The following is a 14,904-nucleotide window of genomic DNA, read 5'->3' as shown; positions in this document are numbered from 1 at the left end:
GTAAATACTCGATGCATTTTTCCCATTGACTTTTCCAAAAATATTTATATCAATCAATTTAAGCCTAGAATCAAGCCATCCAGGATACTGGTGAATCATGACCATAAAACCTTTTTTTCCGTGATTTAAAAAAAATATATATTTAATGATATGATATACTATATTTAATAAATACCCTTTCTTTTGCCGTTTTCAAAAAAGTGTTTTCACAGAATCAAACGTTTTATGGTCATGATTCACCAGTATCCTGGATAGCTTGATTCTAGGCTTAAATTAATTTATATAAATATCTTTGTAAAAGTCAATGGGAAAAATGCATTGAGTATTTACTTCCGGCACCAGGAAGTGGACGGGAACTGCGACGCTCTATACTTCGGCTATTTGAAATGTGAGTATTTTATTCCATCCCTACGGCTGTGTCTTCATGAAAGGCTGTGTTTGCACAGAGGTTATACTGGTGCTGCTGGCTGGCATCGCGCGGGACGCGGGCGGCTAATTGACGGAAAAATCCATTGTGTTAAAAGGAACAATGGATTGACCCGCTGTGTGTGTGTGTGTGGTGCATTTCTAATGGAAGAGGAACCACGGTTGTGTCTGCAGCGCCGAGCCTGGCGTTCCATTCAGCACGCTGCATCTGTGTTTACTCTGCATTAACCCTTTAAGACCGGGACACGCACCTGTGTGTCATTTTAAGATGCCTTTGGGCTATTTTTGAAAAATCGTGAAAATGTGTTCAAATCTTTGAATGTATATATATTTTTTAAACAACATTTGTAACTCAAATCCTTGTTTCTGGGGGGTCCCTGGAACAACACATTTTGAGATGGGGGTCCGCGGTCAAATACATATCTAAAAATGTTTTCTAAATCCTAACAGTATGTTGCTATATGCAGTGGTGCTCCAACTTTTCCATGTGAAGGACCACCCAGAATTATGCATTTGGCCACGGACCTCCATCTCAAAATATGTTGTTCCAGGGACCCCCAGAAGCGCAGATCGGAGTTAAAAATGTTCGCTTTAAAACATATACAGTACGTATATTCAAAGATTTGTACAAATGTTCCAGGCTTTAAAAAAAAAATCTTTAAATGACACAGATGCGTTCCCGGATTGAAAGGGTTAACCTCACCATTCAGCTCAGAGGAGGAATCCATTGCCATTCTGGAGATGAATAAGAGGCAATTAATGAAACGAGTGGTCTAAAAAGTCATCCTATGTTAAAATGTGTGAGGGGGTTGGTGGACCAGGGCTGTCACGATCATGGCATTTTACTCAACGATGAATTGTCACTTTAATTGCGTTTTTATGTCGTTGAACTTTGGAACACTATGAATGAAAAAAATCTGTTTGGATTTTAGGCTTTGTAAACAGAAGGTGCCACAGGGCAGATTTGACAAGTAACTTACATAATATTGAATAACTTTATACTTAACACATTGAGTGCCAAAACCGTATTAATACGGTTTTGCAAATACACCCGTGGAGTGCCAACTTTCCTAAAAAACGTATATATACGTTTTTTTAAATCTTTTAGTTTTTTTTGTTTATTTCCATGCGGGAGGGGCTAGAGCAGCTCTGGGATCACCCTAGGCGATTCTGAGAAGGAAGGGCCAGATGGATCATCCTGTCAAAAACATGGCTCCCCATCCGCTTCCGGTCTATTTCCTTCTCTAAAACGCCTATAACTCCGAAACTTTTTACGCTGGGGAAAACAACTCATTTTGTATGCGCGATCGCTCCGCCATTGTTACTCGCGTAAGAGATGTTATCGTTCCAGCCGTTAGCCAGGACCATCGGGTAAAATGGAGGCATGCCTTTTTTTTTCAAATAGCCGATCAAAACGCGTCACATTTTTGCCCTTTTAGATCTGCTATTTTTACTAGTTTTTGAAAATGTTTGATAATATTATATACATATTTCAACATGGAAACGATTATGATGATTGTGACGATTATGCAAAAAATTATTGTGATTATCTCAAATAAATGTTTTATTATAATTAGACGATGATGTAATAATTGGGACAGGCCTAGTTGTAACATTTGGACTTGCCAAGATCCAACACCAAACGTGGCACCAACACTGGTCAGGGGTCTGCCGTGACAATAGTCACACCAGGGGCCACAGGTGCCCTCATTAGAGTTCTTAACGAGCCTGAAAATTAAGGCCCGCCCCTAACTGGGCCCTACTGGGCCGGCTCGAGGATCTGCCCGGCCCAAACAATTACCATACCTTTAGGCCCGAAACCCCCAAAAAACCCAAAAGGTGTCATTAGATGCTTAATGTCAAAGCCACGCATTCAACAAGCTTTGAACTGAGAAGATTGGACCTTCTGTTCCAGAGATAATGGCCAAAACATCTTGAAAACGTCCACTTTCACTGATTTTCGATTGAGTTTTGTCGCCCATTTTTCTTATAACACAGGCTATGAATGTCGGACGGTAACAAACTAGATACCTGAGTAAAGTTCACTTTGAGCTTTTTTGGGGGTATTAGATTACTTTTTTCCTTTTTCTTATTTTTCATCACGGAACCCGAGGCTCAGCCCGGCCCGAGAAATTAGTATAGATTTTAGAGAGAGTCGGGTTCGGGCAGAATTTGAGAACTCTAGCCCTGATGTGTCAATATTTCTAGTTTTGGTATTGTTACTTTTACTTACTAAATCAGAGTACTTCTTCCACCACTGACGTACGTGTGTGTGTGTGTGTGTGTGTGTGTGTGTGTGTGTGTGTGTGTGTGTGTGTGTGTGTGTGTGTGTGTGTGTGTGTGTGCGCGCGTGCCCGCGCAGGTGCTTCTGTTCGTGTTCTCCATCCTACGGAAGGTGGCGTGGGACTACGGCCGCCTGGCACTGGTCACCGATGCCGACAGGTAGGAGGAGCCTCACACACACACACACACACACACACACACACACACACACACACACACACACACACACACACACACACACACACACACACACACACACACACACACCATCTCTCATTGGACAGTTTTGTTGTTTTAAAGCTGTGTTCTTCAATCCCTTCTAGGTCCATCCCGGATTCATGCTGCTGTTACTTTCTATCATTAATGTCATTAACGTTTGACTTTGGTTGTTTGCTTCTATTTCTATTGATTATTGTATCACCATATCTCTTCTGGTCCCTCTGGAGCGGGATTGTTTTCCCCCATGGGAGGATCAGTGAGGACTCTGCTTGTGATTGGCTGAGACGGGGGTGTGGGGGGTGGGGGGACTTCACCCAGCTGATGGCTGCTCAGATGGCTTTGATGAGCGCAAGAGGCTTGGTTACTAAGAAGGAAAACTTGAGGAAGGTTGAAGTGGATGGAAGATAGGGCGCGGCTGTGGGATTCCATCCACCGTGGTGCATTCGGCTCTGTCGAGCTTCTATACGAACACAGTTGGCCCGTGTTCGGGGGGAGGGAAGCCGGTGATATTGGTCACTGCACATATTATACATCTGTCAGCAGGGAGTGTTGGGCGGGAGGAGTAGGAGGAAGGTTCTATGTCCTCCCAGTGAGGGCTCCTCACTGGCAGGTGAGTCAGTAGGATATAACACCAGTGACAAAACACAATAGAGCACCGAATTCTGACGTAATTTACACATCCTACCTGGTTCGCGGTTTTCCACCCCCGTTCTGAATTCCCATAGACGTGTGTAATATTGCGTCAAATAATAACTGTGTTCCAAAAATAAACAAATGACCCCGGTGGTTTGAGTCTTATGGATATGAAGCATCAACTGACGGTGAGAAAATGATAATGTTACTTCCGCCGAATTAGTTAAATTTTCGCCAGAAACAGACTGTATCAAATATAAGTGACTGACTATCATAAACGATACAGAACCTCCTCCCTGACAATATCGCCAGGACAGTTTGTTTATTTTTGGACGACAATTCTTATATGAGACGATTCTAAGATGACCCAATGTTATTCTCCATAGAGAAATGACTTTACGAACCGAGTGACGTCAGGACTTCTGTACTCTATAGTGTTTGGGGAGGAACTAATTGGGTTAACGACTACACTTGGGAGAAAAAGTAGGGCTGCACAATATTATGAAAACATACCATATGCCATAACAGTGTGGAATATTGAGAAGATGACATGACCTGATAAGTAAACAAATATTGAGTTTGAAAGTCTTTCTGCCTTAGGCTGTCTGCTAACATAGAAGCCAGGCAGTGAAAAGCCTACTGTATGCACACACTGAAGGGAGGAAGAAAGAAATGGATTAACCAACGTGGTTTTAGTGAAAACATTGCACCTGGCTACAGCTGCTATTGACAATGAATATAACAGCACCAATTTAGCTGCAATTTAGTTTCTCACGGCTCCCCTTAAAACATTTAGTTCTAATCTAAACGAAAACATCATTTACAAAAGCAGGTGCGTAGGCAAACAAGTGCTCATCAACACTAAAAAGAATACGCCCGCACACTGCCAAACTGCACGGTACAGGAGCCAAATGTATTAAAGAAGCAACGTTTTGGTCACTGAGTTACTTATATGCAAATATTTGGGTCATGATCAACCAATAAATGAATACATTTACAATACACAAGAAGGTCCTGCTCTCACACAGATTGAGAGTGGATACATATACATGACTGTATATACAACAAACCATATATCGAGTTCAGTCAACAGGCAAGAAGGTTCTAGAAAGACTCGAGAAATGATGGGAGGGCAAATTAGGAACCTAATAACCCTAGAGACGTTATGGCACGACAATTATAGCCTCACATTTAGTAACAATTCATCATAAAGCCCTTTGGGATGAAGGGTTTGTTTACCTGGATTGTTGAAATGAATAAAAACCTGAAGAACAGGTTCTTCAAAAAATCTCTTTTGCAATATGCATATTGCACATGTCGATCCATTTTCTATAGACAATATTGTTGTACAGCCCTACTACTCAGTGAAACAAACATGGCGACTGCAGCGGCTTAACGTTAACGCCAACAAAAGCTGTTTATATGTGCTGTTATATATATATATATATATATATATATATATATATATATTATATTGTGCAGCGCACATGATTCTTCAGGCAATGTTAATACATTTCTCTTCCAGTTTAGCTGAAGGCCTAGCATTTCCCAGATGGCCTCTCTACCCACTCAGCTGTGGCGGCCCCGTTTGTTGATTGCTATTGCCTTTTATTTCATCATTACATCATTCCGTGTCTCAGTTTTTTTTTCAATCAAACATGTTATTATGATAATAAGAGGTTCAGGTGTTGGAGACTGGGAGGAAAACGTAGGATTAACAGAAACAGAGGAATGATTGAATGCTAGAAAGTAACCAAGTACATTTACTTAAGTACTGCACTTAGGTACAATTGTGAGGTATTTGTACTTTACGTGAGTATTTCCAATTTCCAATACTTTTTGTTCTACTCCACTACAGCTCGGAGGCAAATATTGTACTTTTACTCCACTACAATTATTTGAAGACTTTACTTACTAGTTACTTTTCAGATATACATTATGATATTATGAAACATACATTAACCACTTTAGCCCTCTTTTATAACTAGGCTATATGAAAATAGTCGATCTACAAGCTCACAACGCGTCGCACCGTGGCGCGTTGTGAGCTTGTAGATCGGCTATTTTCAAATGTTTCAGTACTTTTACTTTTGGTACTTTAAGTACATTTCGATGGCAATACCTTTGTACTAAATTTAGAATTCTGGACTTTTACTTGTAACAGAGTATTTCTATGTTGCAGCATTGGTACTTTTACTGTAAAGAATTTGAGTATTTTTTCCACCACTGACTGAATGACTGCAATTTCAAATCCCAGCATGAAATTCCCTCTGTCAGTAACTGTCACTGAGGTGGCCCTTGAGCAAGACACGCTGTCAGAATAAATGGTTATCTTGAGATAATGTGTCTAGAGCCGGTTCCCCATTTTGTATTGAGTCCTCATTAGCGATATTTAGACCGATATTTATGTGGTTAAAAAAAGTTTTAAAATCAATTTGAAAATCTCAGATTTGATGAAGTGCATCTGGCTTGCTGAGAATGAAATATGAACACAATTGGCCGTGTTTGTGGGAGGGAAGCCAGACGGGATGGGAGGGTGATATGTGTCACTGTATGTACTCCTGGGGGGCTGGGGGGGCGGAGCCTGTCAGCGAGGAGTGTTGAACGGGAGGAGTAGCAGCACAGACAGAGGCGCTACATAGCTCACTGAGCCAGTAGGGTACAACTATGAAAAAAAATATCGGCTACTGTAAAAAAAAAGAATACAAAAATAAAGAAAAACCTCCATGTCACTGTCACGATGAATGTCAGAGGGCTGTGTCAGCTCTCTCTCTCTCTCTCTCTGCTCTCTGCTCGTAGGGTTTAACAACTCAGCGAGCAGCTAGGGACATTACCCAGAATCCCTCAGCTGAGACAGTAGGGAAGGGAACAGAGCCTTGGTGACGATAGAGAGACTCTCTGGTGACTGTTTCTTCTGTATGTGTGTGTGTGTGTGTGTGTGTGTGTGTGTGTGTGTGTGTGTGTGTGTGTGAGGACGGGGGCGGGGGTTGTTGGCTGTTTGCCTGCTGACTCAGAGAAGTCACTGCTGGCAAACCTACAGTGGCATTAGCATACCATGGCTGTAGGGTGGAAAACTTCCAAAACCATTGCTTTTCTGCATAATATGGCATAACAAAAATAAGAACCTGTGTTCCAAAGGATCCAATGTAGTTAGTCACAAACTCTTGTTAATACTTTACATTGGTTCATTATTCATAACCCACTGAACTGAACAGAACTAACCCATTCAATCTGGGAAAGCATCTCAAAGTGGGGTTCTTGGGAGGGGAGGGGGGTACCAGAGGGTCCCCAGCAAAAGTAGTTAACCCATTAAGACCTGAGGCGATTATTAAAAATGTTTTCTAAATCCTAGCATTTTTTTTGAAAAAAATCTGAAAAATATTTTTCAAGATTTAAAAAAAATAGCAGATCTACAAGTTCATGTGCCGCGCTATGAGCTTGTATATCTGCTATTTTTCAATAGCCAAATAAATCTTAAAGTGACACAGATGCGTTCCAGGTATTAATGGGTTAATATAGCATCACAATCACTTTGGCTATTCAAAAATAGCAGATATGCATGAAGCTCATAGCGCGTCACTTTGTGCCACGCTATGAGCTTGTAAACTTTGAATATATATGTTTTAATATTTTTAACTCAAATCTTTGCTTCTGGGGGGGTCCCTGTAACAAAATAATTTGAGATGGTGGCCGGCGGCCAAATACATATCATTTTGGGTGGTCCTTGACATGAAAAAGTTGGAGCACCACCACTGATATAGCAACATACGTTTTGTCAGAAAACTGTTAGGCTTTAGTATATGTTTTAGAACCGGCCTCAGGTCTTAATCTCTGTGTACACGGTGTCAAACTGAACACAACGGTCTGACGTGTTCGCATTATGCAGTATTTACTCAGGGATGTACTCTCACATCGCGTCCCACACACACCACTCCCCAAACTCCTACAACAGGCGGTCGTTCTGGCCCTCGTAGGCTCTATGCACAGCAGCCATATTATCACTTCCTTCACAGGTGTTACCAATGATACTAATGAAGGCTCTGTTCCATTTAGTGTAGAAAAGTGGTTTCCACGACCCCCATAACTCTGAGAGTGTACAAATGGAACCAAATGGACCCGTAAGAGTTACACACCTGTAAGGGGCCATTTGGAAGCCCATGAGGGTCCCTGGACCCCAACTGTAGACCCACTGGTGTAACAGAGTGTTTCCAGTGGGCCAACAGGCACAATATCAGCACCCTGACTCTGTTTGACCAGAATGGAATAGACTCTATGGAGGAGGGCCAGAGGGCCAGAGGGCCGGACCGGTACCGGACCGGTACCGGACCGGTAAAATCATGGCATAATAACTAATAATAACAATAACAACAACTTCAGATAGTTTTCTTTGTTTACTTTACTTAGTCTTAGTTAGTACAAGCACATTCTGAAAATGTAAACTTCTCAAATAGGGATGGCCAAATGGAGACATGTTATTAACCGTTTACCTACCATTAGGCCTTACCGATTAATTAATCGATAACCGTTAAGATTTTTTTTTTTTTTTTTGTGCCAAAATACATTTTATTTCAAAGGGCCAAGTCTACACAGTTTGTTTTGTGTCTCCAGCAGAGTTTCTAGTGTCTCTATCTCTCTCTGGAAGAGGTTGCAGATGAACTCTGCAGCCGCACTGAGGCGCTCCAACACAAACAATACCAATACAAAGACGAGGAAGAAGAAGAGGAAAGTGGAAGTTACGTGTGGTTGCAGGTGTAGACTTGGCCAGGTGTAGACTTTTTTTTTTTTATTGCTTTGCAAAATCATCTCGCGGGCCGGATTAAACTTGTTAGCGGGCCTGATCCGGCCCGCGGGCCGTATGTTTGACATCCCTGGAATAGAGCCTTCATTAGTATCATTGGTAACACCTGGGAATGTCTTCATAATATGGCTGCTGTGAATAGAGCCTATTATGTCTTCACTCCTGTCCGTCCGTCCGTCTGTGAACAGCTAATCTCAGGCACCCGCACGTTCCCAGTAGGCCAAGGAAGATCCTCTGCCCAAATTTGTTCAAATTGGCCTCATGGTGGCGTTATAACAGTCCTACCTTACACACTCACTGACTTAGGCGTGTGTTCGTGTGAAGTCCGCTATACGCAGTAGTTCTCAAACGTTTTCGTGTCAAGGACCCCCAAATTGTTATATATTTCGCATCGAACCCCCATCTGAAATGATTTTGTGCCAGGGACCCCCAGAAGAGAATATTCAAACACTTTCAAGATTTTTCAAGAAATAGCAGATGTACAAGCTCTCAGCGCGTCACGAAGTGACGCGCTGAGAGCTTGTATATCTGCTATTTTTTGAAATAGCCGAGGTGACACATTTTGCGGGGTACACCCCGGAACCCCTCCACCTCACTTAGAGAACCAATGTGCTAGGCTAGGGCTTGAAGGCTGTCTCATTTGAAATGGGTAAGCCAGTGAGGCCCTTTTATGCACCCTTCCCCGTATAAGTCAGCGTCGAAGCAGACTTTGGCTTTAGGGAATTACCCACGGCTCACAGAGTCACCAGGGGAATCCTCCAAACGTCAATCATCTAGCATGCAAATTAGTCACGCATCGCCGTTAGCAGTGCTTTCTCACCGTTCATCAAAGGGAAGACCAAATGGAGGAGATATATTTATTTAGCGGAAAAATAAGGGTACACAATATGAGGAAATACATACAGAATAATTATGGAAAAACTGTTTTTAATTATCAATATTACAACACACCCTAACTTATAAACACATGAAAACGAACAGAATAATCAGCAATCACAGGCTTTAAAGCGATGGCTGTAAATATTTAAGAATAGTGAGAGTTTTAAACGTGTCAGGAATGAAGGACTCCTCTTCAAAAGTGCTGTCCCGTTCCTTTTGCAGTGGTGGAAAAAGTACTCAAATGTTTTACTTAAGTAAGAGCATCAATACTGCAGTGTAGAAGTACTCTGTTACAAGTAAAAGTCTGGAATTCAAAATGTACTTGAGTAAAAGTACACAAGTATTGGAATCAAAATGTACTTAAAGTACCAAAAGTAAAAATACTAAAATGTTTGAAAATAGCAGATCTACAACCTCACAACCTGTGAGCTTGTAGATCGGCTATTTTCAAATAGCCTAGGTATAAAGTAGGGCTAAAGTGGTTAATGTAGGTTTTATAATATAATAATTTATATCTAGAAAGTAACTAGTAACTAAAGTTTTCAAATATTCGTAGTGGAGTAAAAGTATAATATTTGCCTCTGAGATGTAGGAGTAGAAGTAAAAGTACTGAAAATTGCATGCTCCAGTGAAGTAAAGAAAATACCTCAAAATTGTACTTAAGTACAGTACTTGAGTAAATGTACTTAGTTACTTTACACCACTGTCCTTTTATACCATTCGGAGGCCTTGCAGCGCCTCTCAGCCTCGAGCACGTACCAGCTGACGTCACTCAAGCCTGTAAGGGTTCAGGGCTGGAGGGTTTAGGGAGGACATTTGGAATTTGGCCGTTCTGTCTCTTTGTTTTTGGGTGTGACGTGCAAGAGGCTCCCCCGGGGAACACGGACCCTTTTCCACCTCGCCCCCAGATTCAAACTCATGTTGAGAGTTGCAAAAGTACTAAATGGTGAACGAAAATGTACCAGTTAGGGTGTCATAATGTCACGTGTGGTGAGTGTGACTCTTTCCTGAAACGGGGTGATAATATCTGGAAATAAAATCACAGCTCCAGTGTACAAATACTAGCGGCTTGTCCAAGAAAGTTTGTTGTTTGCAGTGTTTGTTTTTTATTAGACAAGTGTTCTCTCACTTTCAGTTATGAGATTATAAGACTCAAGACCAGATTCAATTACTTGGATATGTTATACTGTGTGTGTGTGTGTGTGTGTGTGTGTGTGTGTGTGTGTGTGTGTGTGTGTATGTGTGTTGACAGCAGTGCACAGAAATAGCCTTCTACAAGGATGATACGTCTGTGGCAGGAGCTGTCTGTTCTCTGTCTCTGTCTGTGTCTCTGTGTGTCTGTCTGTCTGTCTGTGTCTCTGTGTGTGTGTGTGTGTGTGTGTGTGTGTGTGTGTGTGTGTGTGTGTGTGTGTTCGCTCTGTCTGTCTGTCTCTGTGTCTCTGTCTCTATCTCTCTGTCTATCTGTGTCTGTCTCTCCGTCTCAGTGTCTCTGTGCCCCTGTATATGTGTGTGTGTGGGTGTATCGCTCTGTCTGTCTCTGTGTCTCTGTGTCTCTGTCTCTAGCTCTCTGTCTATCTGTGTCTGTCTCTCAGTGTCTCAGTGTCTCTGTGCCCCTGTGTGTGTGTGTGTGTGTGTGTGTGTGTGTGTGTGTGTGTGTGTGTGTGTGTGTGTGTGTGTGTGTGTGTGTGTGTGTGTGTGTGTGTGTGTGTGTGTGTGTGTGTGTGTGTGTGTGTGTTTGTGTGTCTCTGTGTCTCTGTGTCTCTGTCTCTCTTTGTCTCTCTGTCCGTGTGTGTGTATAGTACATGAGCAGTGGTTGTGTGTGTGTGTGTGTGTGTGTGTGTGTGTGTGTGTGTGTGTGTGTGTGTGTGTGTGTGTGTGTAGTACATGAGCAGTGGTTGTATGTATGGTCTCCCTACTCTTCCATTGAGACATCTAGACCCTGATTATGTCTGGTGGGACACCTACTGGTGGACAAGTAGTACTGCCTGAATATTATGGATTAATTACAACACTTTGTTTCTGTTTCATGACAACGTAACATACCGGCAAAAGCTTTTTCCACTCGACCGCATCCATTATGCATATTTACACTGATGTTATCCATAGCCACTCACTCACTAGCTCAATGCTCTATAAATAACCTATATACACCATAATAGGCTATATGCACAGCAGCCATATTGGAAGGAAATTGGGCCTTCACAGGTGTTACCAATGATACTAATGAAGGCTCTGTTCCATTTAGTGTAGCACAGTGGTTCTCAAACTTTTTAATTTCAAGGACTCCCATAACTCTGAGAGTGTACAAATGTTCCATTTGTACACTCTCAGAGTTACACACCCGTAAGAGGCCATTTGGAACCCCCTCAAGGAACCATGAGGGTCCCTGGACCACACTTTGAGACCAGAATGGAACAGAGCCTTCATTAGTATTATTGGTAACACCTGTGAAGGAAGTACTGTAAGAAGAGGCCCAATATTCTTTCCAATATGGCTGCTGTGCATAGAGCCTATTGATTGATGCAATCTATCAATAACTGATACAATGAATGTAATGTATAACTTTTACTGTCAGTAGCCTACTTTTAACGAAGACCTTCTTATGACCAGTGGTGGAAAAAATACTCGAATGTTTTACTTAAATAATATTATCAATACTGCAATGTAGAGGTATACTCTGTTACAAGTAAAAGTCCCAAATTATTAAAAATGAACTTGAGTAAAAGTACAAAAGTATTGGTATCAAAATGTACTTAAAGTACCCCAATTGAAAGTACTAAAATGTTTGAAAAGAGCCGATCTACAAGCTCACAACGCGTTGCAACTTGTAGATCTGCTGTTTTCAAATAGCCTAGGTATAAAATAGGGCTAAAGTGGTTAATGTATGTTTTATAATGTCATAATTTATTTCTGCAAAGTAACTAGTAACTAAAGTTTTCAAATAATTTTAGTGGAGTAAAAGTACAATATTTGCTCTCTGAGATGTAGTGGAGTACAAGTAAAAGTATTGTAAATTGTAACTCAAGTAAAGTACAAATACCTCAAAATTGTACTTAGGTACAGTACTTGAGTAAATGTTCTTAGTTACTTTACACCACTGCTTCAAAAGAGAGAGATCTGATCTCTCTCACACACGCCCGCGCACGGACACGCACGCACGCATGCACGCGCGCGCGCGCAGACACACACACACACACACACACACACACACACACACACACACACACACACACACACACACACACACACACACACACAGAGAGAGGAGGTCAGGTGCTATGTGTGAGTCATAAGGTGTGTTGGCATCCTGCAGTAGGATGATGACACATGTAAAGTTCCAGCAGGGAGGAGCGTGCGCTGTGTGCTCATTCATTATAAATACGTGACATTTCATTTTGTATGGTACTTGACCTACAGGCCAGAGAGCACAGGACATACATTAATGTGATATCCCCGCCAGGCGAGGGATTATGTTTTCACTGCTGTGCGTTTGTCCGTCCGTCCGTGACAGAGGTCACAGACAGTTGGTTTGTGTGGTACGACCAGTGGTGTAAACTAACTAAGTGGGTCATTCCCACTATTCGGTGCCATTTCCACAGACATAGAAACCTAGATACCTCATTGGCCTCTGCAGTTCGTTGGAGCGACCTGTTTGGTATGGTGGCCGCCATATTTCCGGGGGGCACGGGGCACTGGCCAATCCCAGCGTGTTGACTACTGGCCAATCACAGCGCTTTTTTTTTCCAGGACTTGTCAGAATCTAGTTGTACCCGCCCCCACCTGCCTCTGATTGGCCTACCGAACGCCCCCTTCTGTGACGCAAACGGAAATGTTCCGGCTCCCCCCGGAAGCGGAAGCGCGCCCACCATACAGACGCTTCAGAGCCAGAGGAGGCGTCTACCTTTATATGTCTATGGCCATTTCAGCCTAGTAACTTTTTTTTTTTTTTAATAATACAATTTGACAGGATTTAACCTTTTTCTGAAAGAGGGCATGTTCAGCTGTCAGACAGGCAAATTGTGTACTTTCACTCCACTGCAATTATAGTTAGTTACTTTGTAGATTTTGATTATTATTACAAAACATACATTACCCACTTCAGTCCTTACATTTTGGCCATTTGAAAATAGCAGATCTAAAAGCTCACAATGCATCGTGATGCGATGCATTGTGAGCTTTTTTTCTGACCCTTTACTTGTAACAGAGTATTTCTACATTGCAGTTTTCATACTTTTACTTAAGTAAAACATTTGAGTACTTTTTCCTCCACTGGGTGTGACAGCCGTCATTGTGTGTGCGTTGGGCTGAGCAGTTGACCTCCGCTGCCATAGCTGAATGGATAGAGAGGTAATTTCGGGAAACAGGCCCGCCCATATCTACACTAGACACACACACACACACACACACACACACACACACACACACACACACACACACACACACACACACACACACACACACACACACACACACACACACACACACACACACACACACCTACCATTCCAATCGCTCATCATGAGACCATCTGAGCAGCCATCAGCTGGGTGAAGCTGGGTGAAACCGAATCTAACTAACAAATCTCTCCCTTTCCCAGATTAACAGCTGACGCCGATGCGGCTGGATTAACCAATGACATTGCTTCATTTTGAACGCCCCACCTATGATTTCAACCCTGTTGTGTTTTTTTTGTTTTGTTTTGTGTTGTTTTTGTGTTGTTTTGTGTGTGTGTTAGAATGAAGAACAGATTCACCGACGCGGAGAATCCGGAATAGTATGTTGATGTTTATTTCCTGGTTGGTCTTCCTGGGGGCTTGACTCCTCGTTTCCTCCTTCCTGTTTGTTTTCACTAACTCGCGATTTCACTCAACACTTACTCTTATCTCTGTTCAGACGTTCTTTTTGCAGGGTGTGTGTGTGTGTGTGTGTGTGTGTGTGTGTGTGTGCCTGCCTGCGGGCAAGCACACTTGCATGTAAGCGTGTGTTTGCGCCGTACCTATCTGCCAATAGGCTCTGTGCACAGCAGCCATTTTGGAGAGAAATTGGGCCTCTTCCTTACATCCGTCACAGGTTTTTACCAATGACACTAATGAAGGCTCTGTTCCATTTAGTGTCGCACAGTAGTTGTTCATTAGTATCATTGGTAACACCTGTGGAGGAAGTAAGAAGAGGCCCAATTTCTCTCCAAAATATGGCTGCTGTGCGTAGAGCCTATTTGTGTATGCATGTGTATGCGAGTAAGGCCATGCACGCATTTAGGTGGACACACGCACATGTGTGTACATGCTAATGGATGCACCTGTGTGAGTGTGCTAACATTTTCCCAGCCTGCGCAGGTGGAAGGTCTTCTGTCATTGGTGAAGGTCCATTGGTCCCATCTCACGTGACCCTTTTGATCTTTTTTCTTCGACCAGCAACCTCTTCTGTTCTATCAAATGTTGGCTTTTCCACCGTGTGCTACAAGCTCAGCTCCACTTGACTCGGCTTTTTTACTGTTTTTGTCGTCCATCGGCCACAATTACCTGGTACTTCTTTTTTTTTTTTGTATCGCCTCCGTTGAGGTTCCAAGTGAGCTGAGGTGATACACAGGGTTGGGTTGGGTGTCGAAATGTTGTTCCAAGTAGGAAGTAGGAACCGAATCCAAATTGGCGGGTATGGGGTACCCA

At 42.5% G+C, this 14,904-nt stretch overlaps 1 protein-coding gene across 3 annotated transcripts in view; it reads left to right on the top strand.

Moving 5' to 3' along the window:
• Nucleotides 1-14,904, top strand: part of LOC311033931 (CSC1-like protein 2) — an 89,128-nt gene that overhangs the window by 40,379 nt on the left and 33,845 nt on the right. For 2 of the 3 annotated variants that reach the window (XR_014599563.1, XM_084041665.1), the window contains exons 3-4: nucleotides 2,789-2,868; nucleotides 13,974-14,012. Coding sequence is in view for 2 of the 3 variants with exons in the window: in XM_084041665.1 (XP_083897791.1) it covers nucleotides 2,789-2,868; nucleotides 13,974-14,012 (119 nt within the window). In the remaining variant the exon portion in view is untranslated. The remainder of the gene's footprint in view (nucleotides 1-2,788; nucleotides 2,869-13,973; nucleotides 14,013-14,904) is intronic. The other variant, XM_084041666.1, reaches the window with a different exon arrangement.

Source organism: Gymnoscopelus microlampas, assembly GCF_963454915.1.
Source record: "Gymnoscopelus microlampas genome assembly, chromosome: 2".
NCBI classification, from domain to species: Eukaryota; Metazoa; Chordata; class Actinopteri; order Myctophiformes; family Myctophidae; genus Gymnoscopelus; species Gymnoscopelus microlampas.
This window is presented reverse-complemented; position numbering and strand designations above follow the sequence as displayed.